The 25,706-nt window shown below is 42.0% G+C and overlaps 1 protein-coding gene across 1 annotated transcript in view; it reads right to left on the bottom strand.

The window, feature by feature from the left end:
- Nucleotides 1-25,706, bottom strand: part of FCHSD2 (FCH and double SH3 domains 2) — a 118,747-nt gene that overhangs the window by 16,724 nt on the left and 76,317 nt on the right. The window contains exons 9-12 of the mRNA XM_041460435.1: nt 13,944-14,066; nt 10,155-10,250; nt 1,626-1,742; nt 835-939 (exon numbers count right to left, since the gene is read on the bottom strand). Coding sequence (XP_041316369.1) covers nt 835-939; nt 1,626-1,742; nt 10,155-10,250; nt 13,944-14,066 — 441 coding nt within the window. The remainder of the gene's footprint in view (nt 1-834; nt 940-1,625; nt 1,743-10,154; nt 10,251-13,943; nt 14,067-25,706) is intronic.

Genomic DNA, 25,706 nt, shown 5'->3' with positions numbered 1-25,706 from the left:
TTTAAAAAGGGAGCCTGACAGTTCTCCTGCCAGGAGGAGGAATATTTTTGCTCTGTATTTTCTAACCCCTTCACCTGTAAATCACATTCCTAATTACATCAGGTACTCTGAGGTATAAGAAGCGTTTCACTGAAACAATTAGGTTTCTCCTACAGTTTTAATTAAGCAACCCACTCACCCAAAACCCAGCAGATCAGATCCTGCTGCCTGCAATGGGGTTTTTCAGTCAGTGGTCATGAAAACAGTTCACTTTTACCAGCCCAGCACTGGCAGCCAAATAAAAAGTTAATTTTTTCATGAGTCTTAACTCACAACAGATCTCAAAAACCTCTATAACTCTTTTAAAAGCCCCTCACACTAAAATTAGAGATACAAGGATTATTTCCAATGTTTTCTCATCCACAATCAGATTTAGTTTGTGTATCAGAACCCACTACAACAGCACATGGCAGTTCTAGAACCTAAAAATATGAAGTCAGATAAAATCACCATTTTCTGGTATTAATTCCTTCAATCAGAAGGAAATTAGTAAAAAACAATGAGATTGTTTTCCAATCTGTTTCTGATAAAGCCCCTAAATATAGAGATTCTTGACCTTTGACAGTGAAAAATGTAGCAAGAGGACTCACTCTTCATCAGAAGGTGTTTTTAACATAATTTTTTTGATCTGGACTTTCATAAAGATTTGACAAATACCAAACAAAGAAAAAAAAAAATCTTAAAACTCCCTGGGTTTTGATGCTAAAAATACACATTTCCACCAACCAAATGAAGCTGTAACCAAGATCTACCTGTGGGAAGGAAGTGAAAATGCCAAAAGAATTTCCTTTTTACCTCAGCCTTGCGAATGCTCTCCCTGGCTTCATCTATTTTCTGCTCCAGTTCCGCTCGGGTTTGCTCGGACATCACGGCCCCGTGGCACTCCAGCTCCTCCAGGGTCTGCCAGGAACAAGGGAACACAGCACAGGTGCAGTAGGTGCCAAGGACAGGAATTTGTGACAATCGGGTACAGTTTGGATGCTGGGGTTGGCTGACAAAGGTGCATCCCAGGAAATAAAAGGTGATGACTCTAACGCTGCCCTCTGGCCATTCCCTGTGTCCTGTCCCTCCACCCCTTGTCCCAGGTCTCTCTCCAGCTCTCCTGGAGCTCCTTTAGGCACTGGGAGGGGCACTGAGCTCTCCCTGGAGCCTTCCCAGAGATGTCAGAGCATTCTGGATGCTGTTTTTTTCCAGGTGATGCTGTGCTCAGGGGCTGGAATTGTATGGAGGACCGGGAAACTGGGCAGGGTGTGGTGAAAGCACAGCAGACTCCATGGCTGGATTTTTTGCAAGGAACTTTTGTCTTTATTCTCCCTCCTAAAAGACACATTCAACACATTCCAAAACCCAGCTGCCTGATGCCCAAACACAGCCCTTGGCTCTTCAGAGCTGAGCCACAGACACAGAAATAAATTTACCAGTTCCCATCTAATTTTGCCTCTTCGCATTAGATTTAACGGCCAATTCCTCACGGATTTTCCCGGTGTGGAACTGACTTTTGACAGCCACGTGAAGGCAGGCCCCAGGTGAGTCCCTGGTGCTGTCAGCAGCCCCTGTGCCAAGGGATGTGCTTGTCCCAGACCTACCCTCTGGCTGTGGACGATGTTCTTGTGCTCACGGGCCACGCGCGTCGCCCATTTCCGCGCCTCCTTGTTCAGGCTGTGCTCCTCGGTCGTTCCCGTCTCTGACTCCAGCTGTCGGCTCTGGAACGGGCAGCAAGGGATGAGTTATGATGGCCCAGACCTCTGTGTTTGCCTGCAGGGTAACTCTGTGCTACATTTATCAGCCTGGGGTCTTGCTTCTTATGAAACACGGAAGGTGTGACAGGAACTTCCTGGTGAACTTTGGGATGGGACCAGGTTGTGGGAAGGCAACTCCGAAAGCTCAGAAGAATTCAATTCTCAAAGGAAATAGGCATTATAGGAAGCAAAGATCATGGAATCATTGAATGGTTTGGGATGGAAGGAGCTTTAAAAGCCCATCCAGTGCCACACCTTCCACTGTCCCAGGTTGCTCCAAGCCCTGTCCAGCCTGGCCTTGGACACTGCCAGGGATCCAGGGCAGCCACAGCTTCCTTAGGCACCCTGTGTGAGGGCCTGCTCACCCTCACGGGGAACAATTCCTTCCTAAAGATGCAAAGTTTAGTGTGACCAAGAGGCTCATTCTTTGTAAATTGTGATCAAACCACAAAGCCATCAAATATTTCAGTTCAGCGTGACGGTTTCTGCCCAAAAATGTTTGCGTCTGCAAAACAGAGTCCGGAATTTCCAATCACATTTTTGATATTGTTCCATCTTACTCCTGCTTTTGTTGTGTCAATGACAAAAAGTAAAATTGTCCCCCTCAAGAATTTCCAACTAAAGCAAGATGAAATAGTTCTCTGCACTGTCTCCAGGCTGAACACAACAGGAACATTTTCCAGCATGGAATTACTGAAATCATTCCCAATCTTTCCATCATTTCCATTTGTAACAGAATCACAGAATCATCTTCCATTTCTGAAGATATCCAGAAGCCGCCTGGATACAGCCCTGGACAACCAGCTCTGGACCAGACAACCTCCAGAGATCCCTTCCAACCTCAACCAGTCCCTGTGATATTTTTTTTTCCCTGATCCAGACACTGCAATCCACAACCCCCCTGCTCTCCTTTTCAACACAACTCCTGACATAATCCTGCCCAGCCTGTGAGATCAACCAAAAAAAAATCCCTTGCAAATTGACTCAAGAAGAGAGAATACGCACAGAGCTGTTGAAGTGTGAAAGAAATGCCTGTGTCACAAATTTCTCACTCTGTGTGGTTCAAATGACACCATTTTTCTTCATCAGGTGGAGTTTGAAACTAGAGAAAAAGCCCAGAAGGATGAAAAGGTTGTTTAGGCAGGAGAAACCCAAGGTTAGCCATCAGGAAAGGGTAAGAGAGCTGAAAGACATGGAATTATTTTCAGGGTAGCTGGGAAGCCTCCAGCTGTTGCAGAAGAAGAGGAGATGCTGTTATCAGGTATTTTAGCAGGAAAAGAGGAATGATTTGTATCAAGGAAGGATGAGAGTTTCATCATCTACACCAGCATTTGGCACGGACTGGGGTGAAACCAAGAACACCAGGAGGCAAACTGAAGTCATTCTGAAAACAAGATTTTTCTGCCCTTTAGATTACACTGTCCTCAAGGAAGAGACAAAAATTCCTAACTGTTGTTGACAGCCTATCAGGGGATATAATTGAAAAAGAGGCAAAATTGGCTCAGCTCATTATTTGTTCAGTGAAGTTCTTTGCCAAAACTGAACCTGGCCTTTATTCTGAGTGTGTGAAATGCCAGCCAGAGTTATTTTCCAGGCACAGGGAATTGTCAGGCTAGGTGTGGAGCAGCCCAGAGGAGGAAGAGGAGAGGTACAGGCACGGGGCCAGCCCTGGGATGATCAGGTGGGAAGGTGAAGCTTCAGGCGAGGATCTCTTCACCCATCCCCTCAATTTAATTAGCAAACTGGCTTTTATTGAGATGGATTTAGAGAATCACATTCCTTCATTACTGCCTCCTTTCATTACCTCTGTTAAGCTCCTCCATTGTAAACTTGAAGAAAACAACACATGGATTTATTTAGGCACATCCAATCCTTAAGGTAACATTTCACCTCGGTTTTTTCCCAGTTCATCACACAGCTTCTTCCACAGCTTCCACCTGAGCCTAAACCTGAGCAGAATCTTTGACATTCCCTCTTCCCCATCAAACATCTGAGAGTGAAAAGAGCCCATAACATATTTTCAGTGCTCCCACTGCTCTTGCTCCTACTCAGCAGCTCATTTTCATATGGAAAGAATCCAGACTTTTCAGTCACTTGATAATCTTCTCCATTACCCCAAGTGTGATTTTGGGTTTTAGTCTATTTATAATCAAAAGTATTTGACCAGAAAAATGAATGTGGACTTTGTGGCTACTCTTTAAGGCCTCCTAAAAAATAAAGGAATTTTGTAGGATCAGACTTTTATTAGTTATTTATAAAGCAGTATTGCACCCAGACAGACCTCACCCTTGGCCTAAAGGTCTAAAAATAAAACAAAAATAAAAATGTGGCAATGAAAAGCCTTAACTCTGTACCCTCAGGGAAAAGACAGACTGGACAGGAACATCAGGAAAATGAAAACTCAGCTGCCATTAAAATAGGTGAGAAGAAAGGAGCTAAGCCAGATTTATCTGCTGTGGACATTGAAGTCCAAATTGCAGGGAAGAAGGAGGAGGAACTGAAGGGTCTGATCCTGGTTTACTCCACGAAGCTGAAGTGTTTTCAGGCCTGAAATACCTCAATTTAACCTCTCCCAAAAAGAGAGGGAAACCAAACCCAGCCTGCGTGGCCAAGGAATGAAGGGAGAGCCAAAAAACCTGAGCTAAACATAGATGGGCACTCTGCTGCTCCCTCAGGGCTTGGGTTACAACAAAACCAGTGTTTAGTGCTAAAAATTCGATCAGAAAACCAAACAGAAACTTCTGCATGGCTCCAAGCAGCTAAAAAGCTTAGGGGCAGCAATGCTGCTTCTTAAATTAACAAAAGCATCCAGGCTGCAGGCACATGTCACTTCTCCATTTCGGTCTGAAATGTTGGTGCAGGTGCAGGATTTGCCTCCCAACAGGCCAAACTCAGCCTGTATTCTTATTATTCTTATTTATCTGGTTGTATCCAGATGCAGATGGCACAGTGCTGTCTTGAAAGCAAAGACAAAACCAGCTCTTGAGCCTCAAAGTTCCTTATTTTTGTGGCTGAAGCCTAAAAAAGTTCACTTTAGCAAGGCAAAATGCAGGGAACATTTATTGCATGCAAAGCACCGACATGAAACACAGCTAAAAACCTGGCATTTCTTTTAAAGAGAGGTGAAAACAAGAAGTTTCCATGCCAAAGCTGCAGAGCAGCACCCTGGGGAGGAGGAAGGAACACACATGACATTTTTCACACAACTCACTGCTAAACTCAGCACTTCTGAGAAAATCGTGAGCCAACTTTGGGGCTCCTTTCAGTCTCCTGTTGCTGAATTAATTTGATTTTAATTTAGCCAAGAGTGAGCTGGGGCTGGCTCATATCTCAGTCAATTTCCAACATTTCAAACTGGACACTCCTCATCTTTAAAAATTCAGATTTTTTTTGCATAAAGGGGATTTTTTTCCCCCTCAGAATAACAAAAAAGGACTTAAATCCACTATTATTATTATCACATATTTGTTACAATAAGGTAAAATCCAAATCAACCTATTATTGCTGTTTTATAGAACCACATGCTGCTTTTTAAACTAACAAATTTATAATATGTTATTAATACTAGACAATATTATATAAATCTAATAAATTGATGAGGGGGCTGCAGAAGGAAAGGGAACATCAGACTGGGCAGGGATGTTTTGTTTTGGCTTTTTTTTTGTTTTGGTTTGGGTTTTGGGTTTTTTTGTTTGTTTCTTTTTTTGTTTTTGTTTTGGAAGTCTAGAATCTTAAAAGCATTGACTTTTATTAAATATCAGTGATCAACACAGCTTTGTTATTCCTAGGCCTTGATGTTTCTGCATTAAGAACTGCTGCTGCATACAAGAGATGAAAAGCACAACCCTTTTGTTAAAATTAATTTGAATCTTATTTATTTTTAAAGGTTCTTATTGTTCTCACTGAAATTAATCTTGAAATTAGAGTGCAAAGTATTTTTGTGATTTACTTCTATTCTCACCCTCATAATTATCCTCATTTGCCTCAGCTCTCACAGCAGCTGCATTCCCAGCCAATTTTTTCAAAAATCTATTAGGACTAGAAATATGGAAAAATGGCCCTCATTAGGTAATCAAAGGCAAAAAAACCCCCAAAAAAACAAGAAAAAAAACCTTTTAAAACCAAGTTTGACCCAGAAAAACTGATTTTGTGGGTATTTTCAATGCAATATAAACAAATCTGTAGTTCTGAAGTGGCCACTGCTTTCTGGTGCAACTTCTGCTCTCTGATTTTCATTGTTAGAAAATACTCAGAGCTTTGCTTAAATTTTGTTTCCTGACTGCTAAAAGCCAAAGAATTCTGTGTGCTCTCTAAATTAAAATCAGGTGGTGCAAATTAAAATAAAATCCATTAAGTTGGGAGCCAATTCCAGCTCATTATACTTAGGAGAAAATGAGAAATGATCCTCACATTCAACCTAAGTTAAATCCCCAGTAGATCCAAAACTTTCCTTTTTCTTCAGTATCAACCTCAAATATAAATATCAGATTTTAGATCTTATTTTAAGCACAGATGGGGTGGGAGGGATTAAATAAAATCAGTTTTAGACAGGCACAAGATGGGTCAAGTCACAGAAGGAAGGCAGAGCTTTGCCCACTCACACCCACTGATCATTTCTTTATCTGAATGGCTGTAATTCTCCTCAAAAAGAATTCCTAATACTGAATAAAATTAAGTAATTACTTCTTTGTGATATATATTTAGCCTCAAAAAGGTTATACCTAAAACCAGTCTGTTCCAGTATTAAAAGCTTGATCAAATTAAATAGTAACTTTGGTTTTTTTTTTTTTAGGTTTAACTTCAAGAAAGTTGTACTTAAACCTGGTCTGTTCTGGTATTAAATGTACAAACTACTGTAAATATAGAAATATAGGCCCTTTTTATGTAACTTATATAAAATTCCTTCATAGAAGATGCTGAGAAATTCCAAGATGTTCTTCTGAAAAGGGAAATTCATCTCTGTTTTCACTATCTACCCATGAAACAGCCAAGTTACGTGGGGGGGAAACTGCAAAACTTTCCTCTCAACTTCCTGAGGTGTTTTTGTGCAAATTAAGAGGGAAAAAATAACATTATTTTCATGTCACGAAGCAGTGGGAGAAATCAGCTGGGCCACAGCTTTTCCTCATGTTCTCTGAGGAAACAGTGAATAAAAAACAGGAAAAATACCCCAAAAATGAAATGTCAGCTTTTCAGGGCCCTTCTCCCCCCATTCCAGGGACACTTTTGTGTCACCTGCCTCCTTTTCCCACGAGATAACCCTGGGATCAAGGAAAAAGCAGCTTTTCCAAGCAGGAAACAGAGAAAAGCTGGCCAATTTCCCTTCTCTTCTGCCCTGTTCCCGTGCCTTATCTGTGAGCACAGGGCATTTCTGTGGAATTCAGAAATATCCCTTCCCTCGTGGGAGGATGGGGCATGATGAAAATGGAGCAAGGCTCCATTTCCTTGGGAGGATAAAAGTGTTTTAAAAGATTCTTTTCCATTCTCTGCTTTGCTGGCTATAAATCCACGCTGGGAATTCTTTTCTGGAGAGGATTAAAGTTTGCTAGGAACTGATCAATCATTTCTTTCTGAGTATTTTTAGACCAAACCATTTCTTTAAGGGTAAGTGGTTTGTTTAAGGGATATTTCTGAAAACTTTCTTTTTTAAAAATAAGAATTTATGGCCATCAAAATGAACAAAGATAATGAAATCAATTGATTAAATTCCAGCTCAAATACTTTTTTTTTTTTTTAGATAAAGGAAACCTGATTGATGTAAAGCATTTTGAAGTGGTTTTCTCTTGGAGGCCGCTCAGAAGTGTACATTTTGCCTAGAACAACTGGGATTTTTGGGATCAAAACTCCTGGAAGTTGATGGAAAATTGTTTCATTCCTTCCTTTCTTAGGAACAGACCCTTCTGCTCTGACTGTGCATGTTGGGATCATTTTGGAAGCAAACTGGGCTGTCCCTGACTCAAGGATTGCACAGAAATCCTGGTAATAAAACAGAAGTCCGGGATGGACCACGGAAAAGTGGAATTTCCACCAGAATTCAGATCTCTCCATTCAGGGCTCCACATCCATATTGTTTATAACATTCTTCCTGCCTACAGCCCTCACAACTCCATTCCAGTAACACTTAAATACTCTGAATTTTGAGCCCAGTCCCAGTGGATCAGCCTGAAGAGAGCCCACAACTTGTTCTTGGAAAAGGTTCATATTAAACTTTTGATGAGATGTATTTATGACTCTACTTTTTTCCTTCAGTCCTTGGTGTGAAAATTATCATGCACAACACACAGAAATTAAAAGCCAACTGAGAAACCTCTGCAAAACATCTAGAAACAGAACATGTGGCAAAAGAATGCTTGGTGACTGTTCTCCTGCAATTAAGTGTTGCTCCATCAATTAGAAAACCCAATTTCTGACCAATTCAAAAGCCTGAGCAAGACCCTTCATTCTCCTGTACTTATTGATTAAAAATGGGATTGTCCAGGTAGGATCCTCTCAGCTGAGCAGAATTACATGGATCATAAAGAAGCATAATTGAATTATTTTGGGGAAAATTGGTTACAGCCCAAGCAGCTGAAGATTAAAAAGCTGCAGAGCACTGAGGAAATGCAGGAATTCTGCAGCCCAAGGAGGTTAATCAAGCGAAGAGACATGAAGGACCCATTCATTGCTTCCCAAAAATTCCTGGAGTGAGGCAGCAGCGGCAGCACACGTGGACCCCCTGAGCCCACACAAGTGCCATGGCACAGAATCCTGGCATTCCCCACACTGGGGAGTTTACTGGGAGAGACTTCCAGCCCTCCTGGCCATGGGGATGGCGCTCTGGAAAAAGAGCCAAATGGATCAGCAGTGGGGCTGCATTTCTCCAGTGCACTCAGAGCCTGCAGCTCAGACCTTTCCCTCTCACACAGGAGCAGCAACCAATTTCACACAGCACTGTCTTCAGCTGTGAAACTTTAATTCATGCCCCAGCAGATTAGAATATCAATTACAAACCCCCAAATTGATTAGAGTATCAATTACAAAAGGAGAAGTGTGAAGCTGCCCCCCACGACTAACATCCTTAAATTGATTTTTCCTCCTTGAAGTCTCATTGTGAAAAAAGCTTTTTTTTTTTTTTTATTATTTTTTTTTTACCTTTTCTGTTTTATATATACAGAGATTGTGCATTCTGTTGCCACCTGTCCAGAGTGTAAATTCAGCATCCCACATGCATAGGGATAACACAGGGCTGACCAGAAACACCTCCAGGTACCTCTGCTATGGTCATTCTCATAGCACTGACAGGTGAGGGCTCAATCTCCACCAGCTGAACTGCATTAAAACTCTGGATGCAGGGAGTGCACAGGGATGAGAACACAGCAGCAAAGGTTAGAGAGGCAGAGCAAAGACTCAGAAAGATTCTGCTCATTGTTATAAAGAACAAGCTAAAATTTATCACAGAATATCCTGAGTTGGAAGGGACCCATCAACATTATCCAGTCCTGCACAGATGCCCCAAAATCCCACCCAAGAGCATTGTCCAAACGTTTATTTATGGGAATAACTGACTCTTTCTGGAATAAAAATCAAAATCAGAGTTTGCTGAAAGGGAAATACAAAGGAGCCAGTCAGAGATGTCAGGGTGACTGGGAAAATCACCCTTATGCAGGTCTTGATCTGAATCACTTGAATGCAGATCAGGACTGCCCAAGTCAGTTCAATAAAGAATTCAAGTCAGAAAAAGTCTATATGCTTTAAAGATCCAAACTTATTTTAAACAGCTGTTTTTAAAAATAACATCAGTAATGTCAATGGGACATCAAGAATCCACTTTAATCAAGGTGCTGTTTGGAAATGCACTTACATACCCTGATTCACTCACTTTTAATGTCATTAATGATTGCTTTGGAAGCAACACAGAAACCAAGACAAGATTCTTGCATATTATTTTGGAATGCAGTGTTTTAACAGTATTATTTTTAGTAACACTCTTTATATGTATCTCTAAGTATTCCTTGAGCAATTTAGGTGTGCAGGGACACTTTACTTGGCACAGTTTTAACCCAGTATTAGTGAGTATTACGAGAACCTCACCAGCAGGATAAAAAGGCAACAAAATTTAGTAGGAATTAGGTTGAAAGCAGTGAAACAGAGGACTGTTAGTCACAATCTGGAAGCCAAAAAAAGATTCTGCTCTTTTGTGGATGATCTAGAGTCTATTTGATGCTTTTTTTATCATCACCCACCTCCTGCAACCAGGCCACTCTCCCTTTCTTTCCCAAAAATACCAGCACGAGGTTAAACCAGACTGGGATACCAGTGATTCTCTTCCCCATTTAGAACAATCTGCTTTAAAATAGAGCAAGACCAAGTAAGTGCAGGGATTCACAGGGCTCTTACAGTGTCGCTGTCGCTGGGCTGGAACTGGAAAGGCTGAGGTTTGTGGAACACGGAGTTCTCCTGCAAGAACAGCTGGAGATTGTAATCCCGCACCACCTGAGGAAAGAAAAAGGTTTCTTTAGACTCCTTGTTTGGTGAACTGAAAAACAGCTGGAGAGCAAAAGCAGCACAGCTTCCAGCTGAGATTAAACCTGCAGCAGAAGCTTGGGTGCATCAGCACAGAACTGAGGACCTGAGTGGTTCAGAGGCACTGGCAGGACACATAGGGAGTGACAAGGACCTAAAATATCCCTGCCATTTACCTACAAAATGGGGGAAAAACACCAGCTACAGAATAGACACCCTGTGGTGTCACTGCCATAAATATTTTTCCCTCCTCTTGTGGGTAATTTCCTGTGCATTGCTCTTTCTTGAGATGGAAAGTCTAAATTTGGCAGAAATTATTAATTGTGGGAGCTGAAAAGACTTATTTGGAATAATGCATCCAAAATCAGTTACAAACTTCATCTCTCTTTATTAAATTGCTTTCAGAGAAAACTCTCCAAGCTTTGCATTTTGCTGAAGCAAAACTCCTTCAGCTCCCAAATTTGTTTAATGATATGTTTCAGGCAGCATGACACAGATCCCTAAACAAACCTCTTATGTCACAATTTACACAGATTTACAAAGAAATACCCAGTGATTGCAAGATGAAAAAATAGGATCACTGGCTGAAGAACTCTCACAGAGCATTCACTGCCTCAATTGATGAAAATGCATCAAAATTATATCAATTTATTACCAAACTGGGGGTTTACATGTACAAAGGAGATTATAAAGATGGTATTTATCCAGAAATAGCAGCACTGTGCATGACCAAGAACTCTGTGCTGCATGGACAATGGGAAATAAAACTTGTTCTCTAATGCAGCAAAATGTTGATGCTCGTGTTGCTGAAATACTGAACTGTAAAAAATTAATCTCCAGTTAAAGAAAGTAAATAGTCCTCCAGGGCCAATAACACACTCATCTAAACCAGAAAAGTACATAATTACTGCTCCAATTTGAGCAGTTGAACATAAACACACTCAAATGGGGAGAAAACAGACAGGGATTTGCATCACGAATTCCCAGAAATAGAAATTCAGAAAATACTAAAGAAGGAAACATCTGCAGCTTCAGAGGATGCTCAGCACTGATCTGGCATCAAAATAATTTAATTTAAGCAGCTATTCCATTGAATTGTCCTTTAGATCCACGTGAACACTGACCAGAGCACACAACCCTGGGCCACGCCAAATATGTGGAGCTATTTTAAGTTCAATTAGGAAAACCCCCCCAAAATGAAGTTACTGAGGATGTAAACACCTCCACAGATATTTTGATGTGTTTTCCCCAGAAATCTGACTGCCCAGCAAATCAGTTCAAAGCAGAAAACTCATTTTTCCAACAGCACTCCTAGGAGATTTCCCCTCAAAGCCACAATAAGTGGTTAAAAATGAAAACAACTTTATCAGAACAGGAGGCTTGGGAGGATGTGCAAGCCCAGCACATGAAATCCTGCATTTGCACAAAATATTGGACAATTGATAAAAAAGAGAATAAAAAGACTGCAAAGCAACACTGTATCCTTGGGATTAAGCTGCAACTTTTCCAAATAGATTTCCTGTTATTCAGTAATTAAATCAATGTTCTTACACGGTTTCTTTCTGCAGTCAATGTCAACTGACAGGTTACAACAGACCTGAAATCAAACATTAAATATATCCCGTATGCAGAAACAAGGCACAGTTAGAGATGTGCATAAAGGAAATTATTTGCCCTCTCACCAGAAACCTCACAGAAATATTACTCAAAACAGCAAATGGAATTTCAGAAAATATTCCAAAGAAAATCAGATTTTTTTTTTTGAAAGAGAAGTGCAAGAAGTACAAATCTAGAGTAAAACTGTTCAAGTGAAAAAACAGCATTTCATACACAAAATCTGGGTTTTTTAGCTGTTTCCCTCAGTCTGCATCACGTGAGGTGACAGCCAGCCCTGCCCATCCAAGGAGCCATCCCTGGCACTTGTGGGAAGCAATTTGTGTCCTCCTAAAGCAAATACAATTCAATTCCATCCTGCAAACAGAAATGTAGCTCAGATGGGAGAGCAAAAAGATTCCTCCCAATGACCTGAAGTGTCTCTTCTGAGCAGAGCCTGCCAAGCTTGTACTGCAAACTAACAAAGAACAGGTGAGGCATTCAAAACCCCCAATAAATATTTAAAACCTTTGCTTTGATGACAGGTTTATTCTAAATTGCTAACAAATTTATTACATGTTTAACAACTCAAGCTGCCTTTGAAAGACACGGATGGGTTTTGGTGGAGAGAAAATGTTTTTTTCTGGTTTTTTGGGTTTTTTTGGGCTGATTACTGCAACATTTTATGGAAAGAAAGGATAAGCAAAGCCTGTGGAAAAATCCATTAGTTAACATATTCAGAGCAAAGCACACATCTTCAGTAGCAAAGCAACACAAATTTCTCTTCTCCACATTCCTGCAGCACAAGGAGAGAAGCAAATGGAGCTGTAGGAACCAGCTGTAAAAGCCCTGTTGAGACCTGCCAGCTGGATTCACACTCCTGTCCCTTCTCCAGGCACTGTGTCCACGGAGTAAAACACAAACACAACTCACACACACAGCCTGACGTGGTTCTTGTGTAAAATCAGCCAGAGCTGGAGCTCTCTGAAGCACCCCAACCTCAGCACACACAAATATCTGAGGAAAGGATTCCTGCTCCAAGGAAATGTTTGGATATGGCAGTTTAGAACTGGATCAAAGTCCCAACCAGGCAGCTCTCTGAGTATTCTGAACACAAAGGATCTGATACAACAGTGAAAAATTAATTATGCAGACATTACACAGAAGCCTGTTTAGCTGAAAGACTCCAAGCCAGCATTTCAGGGGAAGGTATTTGAAGCAGACTGAATAATACACCCCAAGGTAAATTATTGAGCCCTTCTACAACTGAAGAGAAAATGGTGCTTTGATTATTTTTACATTTGCTGCCAAGTGAATTCAAAGCTGAGGGTGAAGCCCATTTTTCATACCCTCACTTTAGACCTCTGAAGGTGTGAGATCACTTGCTTGGAGGTAAATAAGGAACGTGTTAAATAAGCTTTTGCTCCAGATCTCTGTGTGAATGAGCTCTGTTTCTGGGTGGGTGGGTAAGGTAAACGTAAAAAGGAATATTATGACTGCACCAAAGCAGCTTTTTCTGAGCTCAATGGCAATTTTTTTTCCCCTTCTTTTAGCCCAGCAGATGAATTATTTAAGTATCAAAATTACCCTGGAAGCGATCACGCCTCTCTCAGTCTGGCTGCTCGACAAAGCAAACAAACCACGTCTACAACAGGGCTCTAATTTGTTTGCTGTGTTTGCCACTCTTAATTCCAGGGAGAAAACAGCCTAATAGCTTGGATTTTATGTTGACAGACAATTATTAAGGAATGATCCAAGCAGTTTCCTGGGGCTTTGCTCCAGATTACACCCTGCAGAATCCTCAGCTGCAATTTCCCCTCCCAAACGTGCAGGGTGAGGAGAGCAGAGCATCTCTGGATGCAAATGCACTCAGGGGAAGGCAGTCTGGCTGCTAGAGGAAAAATGCTCCCCAAGAAAACTGTCTGGTGCCTTTCAACCTAACACCACTCAGGAGTAACCAAAAATAACAAAATTTCAGTTTTGTCAAGATTTTGGAAGCGAATCTCAGGCCTGGGGATTTGTCCATGCTGCAAGGATTCAGTTACAAAGCATCATTCAGTTCAAACTTACCCTGCTGGAAGTCTCCAGTAAAAACTGGAATGTGTTTTGTACAGCTTGGCATGTCTCTAGTTCAGTCCTGCTGAATGCCATTAAATAATCCTTAAGGTGATCATATATATTTCCATCAAGAGCCTGCACAAAGGAAAGAAATACAGAAAATCAGGAAAAGCACTAAGTAACTCTGTATACAATTTATCAGTATTCACCCAGGGACTTGCAAGATGCTCACACCATTTTTTTTTAGCAGATTTACACCCGTGAGGAGTGGACAGGAAGAGAAGTGGAAGAAGTACAAGCCCAGAGCAAGACTGCTCAAGTGAAAAGGAACTTAAATTGCATTTTGATACAATCACAGCCCCAGACTGGTTTGGGTGGGAGGGGATGAAGAGCATCCCTCACTCCTGGCAGGAGGAGTGACAGCGCTGGGCTCCATTAGATGGCAGCACACAGCACTGCAACAACATCCCGGCATCCCCATCCAGCTGTTCCCAGGGGCAGAGCAGCTCTGGAGAAGGGAGAGTGCTCATGGACATGTCACTGGGGGCAAGGAAGACACCCAGAACTGCCAGGCCACGGGGTGCTGCCAAGCAGAGTATTCCTCAGGGAGTGCTGCCAGGACACTCAACATCTGGATGGGACACGTCCCCAGCTGTTTTGGGCACAGAGATACCAAATAAGGAACACAAATTTATCCCAAACGTAGCAGTGACAGTGAAGTTGAAACCCCAAAGCTCTGTTGTGAGCAGAGCTGTAAAATCACATCACACAGGGCAGGTTACACAAGTTCTGTGTTAAATATCACTTTGCAAGTGACTGACAATGTCATTTAAATAGTTAACTCAGGATGTATTTAAATATATGTGATATAGGTTTTTAAATAGGTTATATTTCACAGATATCCATTTAAACAGTGTATTCATGGAAACTCCATTCCATTCCAACACACTCAGAATGTTCTTCTCTAGAAAACTGTATTTTATTACTTAAATCATTTTGAAAATTTGAGGGGGGACAAAAGAGTGAAATTGTGCAGGACTTAAGGGATAGGTTCTGCCCCCGAAAAATCAAGCCCAATGTTTAAGGTGAGGTGAACAGACACAGTGAATCAGACACAAATCCTGGAAGTGCTGGACAGAGCTTGGAGCAGCCTGGGATAGTGGAAGGCTGGGATAGTCCCTGCCCATTACAGGGGTGGAACTGGGTGAGCTTTTAGGTCCCTTCCAACCCAAACCACTGCATGTTTTTATGGAATCCCTCAGAAGTTAGGAAGAATAGAAGAGATCTTCCTTCTGCAAAGCTTTTCCAGCAGCACACATCCACCTTCAGTGAGGGATGCTTTGAGGGGATAATCAAATTGTGGGACTGCAATTCTCACATCCAAACTCTGATACCCCAAATCCACCTCACACTACACAATTTTCTTCACCCTCCACCTTCCAAGTGTAAAGGAATTTTTAGCAGATTGTTTCCTCCAGCTTTACACATTAAACCTGACTCAAACCTAGTAATTCTGTGGCCATCAGGAAGCCATTATGCCCAAGCAGTGGCAAACTGGGAATTCCTTCCAAGCCCCCACACTGTAGCTGGTTCACTCAGGGCTTCATTCAGGCTGGGCTCGAGGGGTCAGCAGCCAGGGCAGCTCCTGGAGACCCTGCCCCAGGAAGGACTTCCCACTATGGCTGGGAAAGAGCTATAGGATAACTGCCCCAGCCTCCTGCCCGTGGTGTCAGCTCCACCAAACACTCTGTTACACAGAATTTTTAAAAATTCTGATTTCAAGAGTTAGAGCCAAATGAGGAAAACATCAGGAAACTCCCAGCAGCAAATCCACAGAAAGCAGGCAGCCATGCACAGACACAGGTTTGGTTCTTGCTTGTGCTGCTGTGGGCACAGCTTTGCTGGGATTCACAGGATTTGAACATTCCCTGTGCCTTTAGCCCTGAAGGGACACACGAGTGCCAGAGTCACCACCCCATTCCAGGGGCACTCATTTCACATCCAGTACAGGCAGCCCCAACAGCAGCTCAGCCCTGTGCTCACGGAGAATACAAATGATGGGTGAAATTGCCAAGACTGCCTGTGCTCTCCCTGGGGGACCACGGGGAGCCTGCAACTCCCCCAAAACAGAACTGTTGACTTTTAACTGTTCCTAAAGCTTTTCAGCTCAAACACGGGGGCTGGAGTGCAACTCTGCTAAGAAATGTAAAGAAATAATTTCAATTTGGCAAGGCAATTCTGAGTGCTCAGTTTGCAAAGCAGCTGTGATTTTTTTCATCCCACGATGCCATAAAAGAGAATTTCACAGCTCCATATCAAGCCCAAATGTTGTTTTTCTGCCAAACCCCACAGGAAGGGCTCGTGTCATTACATTTCAGTCTTAAACGCTGAGCTCTGCCTTGGGTTTTGACACTCTGGGTGCTCTGCAGAGCCAGTGGAGAGAAGTTGGTGTTTGTGTGTTGTGATTGATCCCTCTCCAAGATAGATGGCTAAAATAGGTCAGCTGAAAGGCAGGATGCCAAGGGCCTATTCCTCTTCAGTGACCGTGAATAGTGCCCCCACAATTAGCTCACACAGCCACGCCAGGCACACACAGCCCAGCCCCACACGTGTTCACTGCCTCCAATTATCATCCACGCAGCTCTGGGGAGCAATTCATGTCCAGCTGCAGCCTGCAGCTCAAGGAATAGTAAAAAAAAAAAAAAAAAAAAGATAAAAAAAAGAGGGAGAAATATTAACTTCATTATCTCCCCCCTCCTCCTGCAATGACCACAGCTCTGCTGAAATGCCAGAAACCCCCGCAGTGTGATATAAAAAATAAAGATATTTAAGAAAGAACATCAGAGCAAAGTGTGGCAAAACACTGGGGAGCACACGGGTCTGTCAGCATGTGAGAACTGCATTACAGCCTGGCTCCTTTCATTAATTAAAAGCAGTTTCAATATGATGAAGTTCTTAAATACCAATGAGAGCTGCCAGAACTGAAGTTCTGAAAGTCACTGCAATATCACACAGGCAGGGCTGAGAAAGCAGCTCCAACACAGGCTAAAAAGCACAGAAAAGGTGACATCCCATCAGCCACAGCATCAGAGAGCTGGCTGGCTCCAGACTTGCAATAACAATGGATTTATGCTTTCTATAAAATGGTAATTATTACATCGAGCTGGATGTGTTCGTGTTAAAACAAAAGACTTGCTGAACTGTGGGATCTAAATTAACATTCACGTGGGGTTTTATCAGCTGAATCTCATTCACTTACAAACACTCTGACCCAAACCACTGAACATCACAGGTTTTGAAAGGAAAAGTCTTTTCAAAATTTCTCATCACACAACTTGAAGGGGAAACTGGGGGGAAAAAAAAGAAAATCAAAAAACCCAACACCCATTATTCCTCTACAATGGCTTTTGTTCTCTTTCTGACTCTCCAGAGAGCACTAAATCACTTACTGTATTACAGCCCCACTGAAAAATCTGCCTTTTTGTCAACTTCAAAAGGAAATCAAGGGTTTGTTTTTTAAAAAAAAAAACAAATCTGGCATCAAACCCAAGATAATACGAAGTTAAGTAGCACAAAATTACAATTTCCAAGGATAGGAAAAAGTCACTGTTTTTTCAGAAATCATTTCTTTACAGCAGAATTACCATACTAAAGGTACAAAACTACTTCCCCTGTGTCCAAGCTTGAGAAGCTAAAAGCTGGAATTAGGGCTGAGAAGAGTTGAAGCTGTTAATAAACACAATGGACACACAACCAAATTAAAGCCTATTTTTAGAAGAAAACCTATATATTAACTCAAACCAATAAAATTATATAAAGAAAATGGGACAAGAACACAGTTCTGATTTCAACATCCAAGTTTCATGTGTAACTTTGAGAGTTTTTCCCAGAAACAAAACTTCAGTCCCAGCTCAGATCATTTTCAGGAGGGTTTTTTTTGTGTCAAGAGATGATACCGAACATTTTGGGAATTTAGCTTTAATCACTCTACATTCTATGAAAATTCCCTCAAAAGTAAATATGTAAATGAAAGTATTTAAGCTATTATTAAGACATTTGGTTGCCTTTGGGAGGTTGTTACTCATTTAAAATAACATACAGTGTAGAACTGTATGTAGAATTTTCATCTTCATTTCTGTGACTGACTATGAGGCCTCTTCATGAAAACATTTACAGATCTCAGCCACACTCCACTCAAAAATTATCATTTCAGTATCTTGGAGAAGACAGAGAACAAGCTGAATTACTCTGTATTTTTTATTTTAAAAGCAAACAGAAATTAAAGATGGAAACACTGTGTCCAACACAATGCAGAGTTGTGTGAAGCCACCAAGGTGAGTTTTCCCTGTTGTCCCATTTATTTCTGAAATATTCCTGGTATTCTCTTCATGTTTGTCTTGCACAGAAACTTCTCAAATCTGCGCTGAAGCTCTGGGTAATAATTTTACACTTTAAATTCAGGTGTTCAAACTAAACCTCTCATTTAACCACCAGGCACCAAAACCAGTGCGAGTTAAAAACCCTCAATTAAAGGCACACTTGCAAAGCCATGTGGGCTTCACTGACTAATTCCCACCAGTCTCATCTGAATCACCACTGCCTAGAAATAACTTGATATTTGCAAACACACATTTATGTTTTTATGCATTTTAAACTCCCTCACCCCACGCTTGTGACAAGAACCATCATCCTCGAACTAGGGGTGGAATGGGATTATCTTTAAGGTCCCTTCCAACCCAAACCATCCTATGGCTCTGTGAGATTAAGTTTTCATTTCAAAACACCCATCCTTCCCTGAGCTGATGCCACCCAGCAGTTTTTGAAGGCAGATTTTGCCACTGAAATCCTTGGCAAAGGCTCTCCGAGCTGCCACCGCTCAGCCGGAAACAATAGAACTGATGTGGAAGGCAAGGAATTTCCTTACATGGGTGGAGGAACAGCACAAAACCAGAGCTGACCCTCCCCTGCAGCCTGAAAACAGAAAGATAAGGGAATGAAATGAGCTGAACAAAAATCATTGTGTCTGTGGAGTGGTAACTTCTCTCTGGAGTCAATGGGACTGCATCCCGGTAATGTGACTTATTTTCCTGTTCAGCCCCCAAACCAAAAGGGAGATCTGTATCACAGATTCCACTCTCTATTTTATATTAAAATAATTTTGTATGTGACTATAATTACATTAAAAATGAAAATTAAATTCTTTTACCACCCTACTCTCATTTGCATTACACCCCCTGTTTTATCTATCCCTGATCTCCTTTGCTTTGAAAACCACTTGGAATCCATTAAGAACAGGGACTTGAGTTCTCATCCTTGATTTTCTGTAATATTATTCAAAACTTTTCCTTACTTAAAATTAAAATCCCAACAATCTGAATGGCAGAACAAACATGCTGAGTGAAGCTTTCTGAGTGCTTGTGCTTGAAACTCCTGCCTCCAACCCACTAAATAAACAGAGTGATCTCATGGATGGCACAGTCTGGAATTTTCAGCTGAATGATTTTGGTAAATGAGACTCCACTGAGGGTTTTAATTTTTATGTGTCAGAAAAGACAAAATCAATATTAAAAGGAAGGGTTGGGGTACAGACAATAATAATTGGTCAACAGGTATTCTTAGAATTGAGGAATCAACTTCTATCTTCTCTAGGGTGAGAAGTCTCTGTATTTTAGCCCAAAGAGAGCAACAAATCTCCTTTTATGTGACAGTGAAGGATAAAGCATTTTAAAAACTCATCTGAAACTCAGAACAAAGTCAAGAGCCCGGATCAGCTGGATTTGCCACGCTCAGCACTATTCAGAGCCGTGAAATGGAACAGCACTTCCCAAGGACGTGAGGAGGAGAAGGAAGGAAGGTCAGGAAAACCCATCCTTGCTGGGTTAGAGCTCCACTCCACAGTCTTTTTCCTTTAAAAATGCTGATTTCTGGCATCAGTTTCTCCTGATACACAAGAAAAGCTGCTTATTTTTCCTTTTTAACTCTTCCATCCCTGCAGCATTTGTCTCTGCTGAAATCCCTTCCTGGCCATCAAGATCCCTCAATGTAGAAGTAAATCAGGGCTGTGTTTGTCAACAAAACACAACACCTGTGTCTGAATTCCCAACAAAGCCCAGCTCAAAGCCCCAGCAGGATCCCTGAACAACCTGCCTGGAGCACCTGGAGCTGCTGGCATCAGGTTCCAGCATTCCCAGAGATCCTGCAGGAGCAACTGCACCCTGTCAATGCCCATCAGGGATTTCAGGGCTGCAGCCTGACTTCCAAATGACAGGAAGCTGCTGCCCAGCCTGCCCTTTGCAGGCTCCTTCTTGGGGAAAAATCCTGCTTTTCTACTGAGCTGTGCAAGTAGAGAAAGCTCCTAAGAAAAGCTGAGGGCAAACCCCAACTCTGCTCCCCGGATCAAGAGTGAGTGCTGGACTTCCTCAGCCTGCAGGGAGAGCACCTAAGTTTCAGCTCTGTAAAATCAGGATTTCAGGTTAACAGAAATTGCATCCAAAGCAATGCAGGGCTAATCTAAGGCTGTAAAATTATCTGTATCTCAGATGATCTTACACATCCAAAGGCTGTATTGGTAAGTCTGCTTTAGTGAGGTCCAGAAGCAACTCACTCTTGAAGTACCACTAGCTAGTTCTGCCTGGGAATATCTGAAATCCAGTCTGGAGCACTGCATCCAGACCCAGAGTCTTTAGCACTGGAAAGACATGGACCTGTTACAGCAGGCCCAGAGGATGCCAGCAGGTCTGAGTGAAGAAGGGTTTAAGAGTCTCCACAAAAAGATCCTCTCTGGCTTCTGCTCCTTGTGTTGAACAACTTCCACAGAAAGTAATTTTAAGGAAATTTTATAACTGTGTCACTGTCCTGTTGCTGTCAGACTAATTAATTTCTCCTGTTTCTTTTTGGTTTCCCCAAATCCACATCCTGCATGACCACGTGCTGTTCAGGAGTGCATTTTCCCAAACCACCTATCGACAAGGAAACACAAGATATTCCAGCTGAAGAGCAGATACGCATGAAAACCTGGGAATAAAACCAGCAGACCAAGAGGCAGGAAGAGAATATGATGACAGGAACAGAAAGTGCCTCTTTAACTCGACAAGGTTTGATGAAACTCAAGGAGTTTCCTCTTCTCCCACACCCTGCAGGAGCTCTCACCACGGCAAACAGGGGAACAATGGACACTGGAAGACCACAAGAGCCCCAGGTTCCTTTCAGCTGGGTGCCCATGAACACGCTCTGCACTTTCCCTTACCCCAGAGCTTTGTGTTTTCTGCTGTCAGGAGTTTGGGGCTTGTTTGCAAGTTCTTTGTTTGCTCTCATTAGTCACTTGATGATTGTTCTGCACATCATTTTGTTCCTTTACAATCTCGCCAGGGCCATTGTTTTTACTGACAAAACCTTTGTTGTTGGGGCTGCAGCCCCCTCTGAGCACAGAAAAATATGGAACAGCCACCAACAGATGCCTGTCACCCTCCCCCAATGCAGGAAAATGTCCCTTTAAAACAAAAATAAGCAAAATTATTGATAATAACAAGATCTGCTTCCACCATCTCATGGCAGTGCCCTGCAGTTGTCACATTTCAGGATGAGGGTCCTGCAGGTGAACACAGGCATGGAAGGAAATGCCCTTTATAATTCCTGTAATTGCCACAAGGCTGGCAGCAGTGAGAGTTACCTGGTGGAGGCAGCACTAAATTAACAACGCAGGGTTAAAGGAGAACTCCACTGAAATCAGGGAGAACACCCTGATGTGAGACTGCCATAAGCATGGAAAACCAGATCTTCAAATTCTGCCATGTAAGGCTTAAAAAACTCTGGAAGATAAAAACAGATTCTAGGAACATCTAGGAATACATTCCCCAAAAGTATCTCCCAAGACTTCTTGGAGCTAGTTTGCTTTTTCTTGCACAGCTCTGGAATAAATCCCAGGGGGATTCCACTTTTGACAGGATGAATTCTTAATAAACTGCATCTTTGCTTTTGTACTTCCTCATTCTTGAGGGGAAAAAAAGAGTTCTGGCTCAAATCCAACATTTGGAAGACAACTTTGTGACAGAGCTGTCACCACTATGATTATCTTTGCATCTGTAGAGTGCAGAGTGCTCTACACTGCTCATGCCAGAAATAATTGGCTTCCTTCACGTGGAAAAATGTGCACTTAAATCCTTCAGCACTTTGACACCATTTCTGCTCTTCAAGGGTTCTCCTGCTGACCACAAGACCATCGTCATCATCACTGAATGTCTGAGGAACAGCAGTGGGGTGTGTGTTCTGTCTGGAAGTTTTAGTTCTTCTTACCCAAAAACAAATTATTTTGCAGCTCAGCTCAACAAATATTTTGATATTTTGACATGATTTGGAAGGTAAGTTAAAGAAATGCACTTTGCTCAGGAACAGGCCAGAGCTGATTATTTTTACCTCCTGCAAAACCAAATCTCACACAGAGAAGCAGTCCTGGGAATTCCTCCTTACAGAATTCCATCCAGATTTACCAGAAGTCTCCATAGGAACTCTCATGCTACAGGAGAGCCATCCCTGACTCAGACACAAGCTTGGATAAATCCAAATCTTTTCTGCATTACAACAACACAAGCTAAGGGAGAGAAACCTTAAACTGACACAGATGTGCAGATGAAAATGTATTTCACAACAAATCCCAATGTTTCTTAATAAATATTTTCCTTAAAATATTTTCTTTAAGCTATTTTCTTAATATGTTCTTTAAAAAACTAAGAATCAAGCATTTCCTTAAAAATACTCCCCTGGAAGATAAAATGCATTAAAAAGGAATTTATATACTGAAGGGTGAGGACAAAGATGATTTGAGCCTGAAGTCCATAATTAAAAACATTGTGGAAGGTTTTTCCCTTTCACAAACAGGTTCCCCCCACCCCCATCCCAAAGCCTGGCACAGAATCCCCATTCCAAGAAGTATTCCTGAACAAGGAATGATGGAATCACCAGTTGTGCCATTTTCTCCAGAAGCCGAGAGGATTTTCTCATCTTCTACTGTTTGACAGGACAGTGATGGGTAACAAAAATCAACAGAAGCATGAACAAAAATGGGATCTAGTGCTGTTAAATCTTTTAATTAAATCACTTCTGAAATGTGGCCTGATTTGGAATACCTAAATATACTTTGGTCTCCTGACAGTATTTGTTGAACATAACTGCATTAAAGTTAAGCTCCTTTTCAAACTTACTTCAGCCCTGTAGGATTAATACTCAAACCTTTTTAAAAACTCCTTAATTTCACAGTGCCACTGCTCAGAGGCCCTCCTGACACTGTGTGGGCAGAGCAGAGCAGGAGACTGAAATCCCACAGGAAGAGACATCCCAAGGATCTGGCAGGGCTGGGATTTCTTTGATACAAGGCTGTCTTCAGCGCTTAGTCTTTGCTATTAAATAAATTGAGCCTTTCAGCAAAGTTAATTCACTGAATGCTCAAATATCCCCTTTTAAATTAGAAATGGGGCTCCCAGACGCAGCCAGAGAGAAGGGTCTGTGCTCAGTGGGAATGCTGAGATACAGAATCCAGGGATCTGAAGTCACATATGAATATAATAAAAACACACTAAAATAATCCAGGTGAAGGAACTGAGACTGAATCCAAGTGGATGAACTGCCCAGTGAGAACAGCAAGGTCTGACAGAGGTAGATCAGCTATTAAAAAATGTTGAATTATTTGTGTATGCACAGAGCCACAAACATCTGTCAACATTTTATGCAGGAAAAAAGGTATTTCTCAGATTTGCCATCTTCTTTTTATGCACTTTTTTATTGGAATTCTGTATTTTTGAAAATTATCTTTTATTAAATTGAATTATCATCTGTTAAATTGTTATATACAATATATATAAATCTAGTACAGTAAACACTGTACAATTTTATTAATATGAGCAGTTCAAAATTTTGATTTCCAGTACTCTTGAGCTTGAGCTAGAAACGTGATTTTTAACTATCTCCATGTACCTGGTTTAAAACTCCACTCAAAAGAAGCTTATCCCTAAGAAAATTCAGGCACCTAAATCCCAGAATATTGTCATGATTCTTCCTAACAATTTTTTTTTTTTTTTTCATTTTGAATAATTTTCAGCTCCCCATGACTTTTAGGTGAGATTAAAACCCTTGAACCCAAGAACTGAAACTTCCCTGAAGTTTTAAAAATTCCATGAGGATTTTTAAGAAGGCCCTCGTGGAAGGAGGTGCTGGAAGGTGCTGCTGGATGCCCTGGACAATGCTGGTGCCACGAGGAAAGTGCATGGAAAATGTTCTTCCCGTTATCCATGAGCAACACTGGCAATACCAGAGAGAGATTAATTCCTTTAATTAGCATTCCAATCCTACAAGCAACTACCTTAGGGCTTTGATAATTTGTAAAACATTATAAACTAATATCCTCCTTCAGCTGGATGACACCATTCCACAAGTCAGCCATCAGGAATCAGGGATTTAAGGAAGCCACTGGTAGGGAATGTTTGCTTCCCTCCACACCAAGGGGGTCTAGCCTGGCTGCAAAGCTTTTTAAGCAGAGATGACAACTTGAACAGATGGGAATTTTATTTCTGGGGATCAAACCTGCAGGTAGGGAGACAAATCACACTGGAGCATTCCCCCTCCTCCTCCTCCTCTTTGCATGACTGAGCTTCTGGGCCAGCTTTACAATCCATTATCTCCTTAGCAATTTGTAAAAACTAAATAGGAATTTTCAATGCAGGAAGGGATACCAAGGCAAGGAAGTTTTCTAAAGACTGTGCAAAAACCAGACTCAAGCAGCTCTTGTCCACACAGGGAATGAGCAGCTCCTCACCTCCAGCCATCCCAAAACACCTGCACTGTCTCCAAACAGAGCAGAGCTTTGGAAGCTGAAAGAATAAAGAACCCCTCAAAATCTGACAGCTGGGCCCTATGAAACCCTCCAAGATCTGTGAAAACTCTTCTCAGGTCTGCCTCCCTCTCGGTAAGACAGCTGTAGATTAGAAACCATTTTACCATGTTCCCATAACGATTTCTGGGATTTAATTAAACTTCAAATTCAGTGTGACATTTTCCATCTCACACTTATTGGCCTTGTGCTATTTTGGGCCTCATCTCCTTGTTATAATTCTTCTGCTGCTTTCATTAGTGAAGTCGCTCAGAAATGTTTTGTCCTGCCACTGACGACAGAAGATGAGTCACAGAATCACAGGATGGGTTGGTGGGAACAGACCTTAAAATCATCTCATGCCACCCCTGCCATGGCAGGGACACCTTCCACTGTCCCAGGCTGCTCCAAGCCCTGTCCAGCCTGGCCTTGGGCACTGCCAGGGATCCAGGGGCAGCCACAGCTGCTCTGGGCACCCTGTGCCAGGGCCTGCCCATCTTCACAGGGAAGAATTCCTGCCCAATCTCTCATCCATCCCTGCCCTCTGGCAGTGGAACCCATTCCCTGTGTCCTGTCCCTCCATCCCTTGTCCCCTGTCCCTCTCCAGCTCTCCTGGAGCCCCTTTAGGCAATGGAGGGGGCTCTGAGGTCTCCACATTTTCAGTAACTTTTGCCTTTTAATATCTCATTTATCAGGACAAAACCTGTGCACACACATTCAACCTTAAGAATAATCCACGAGTTTTTTCCCCTGGTTTCAATGGAAACACGTCCATTCCAGGTAACTCACTGAAACATTGGGTGGTTCTGAGTAACAGCAGGAAAAAAAAAAAAAAGTAACTTTTTCCCTGCTTCTTCAGTTCTCCCAGTGGAGCTGCTAGGAACAAAGCCCTCAAGCAAACAAAACCCTGTGAAGGA

Source organism: Pyrgilauda ruficollis, unplaced genomic scaffold, assembly GCF_017590135.1.
Source record: "Pyrgilauda ruficollis isolate IOZ18807 unplaced genomic scaffold, ASM1759013v1 scaffold143, whole genome shotgun sequence".
Taxonomy (NCBI): Eukaryota; Metazoa; Chordata; class Aves; order Passeriformes; family Passeridae; genus Pyrgilauda; species Pyrgilauda ruficollis.
Note: the sequence above shows the minus strand (reverse complement) of the source record. Positions and strands in the feature narration are given on the sequence as shown.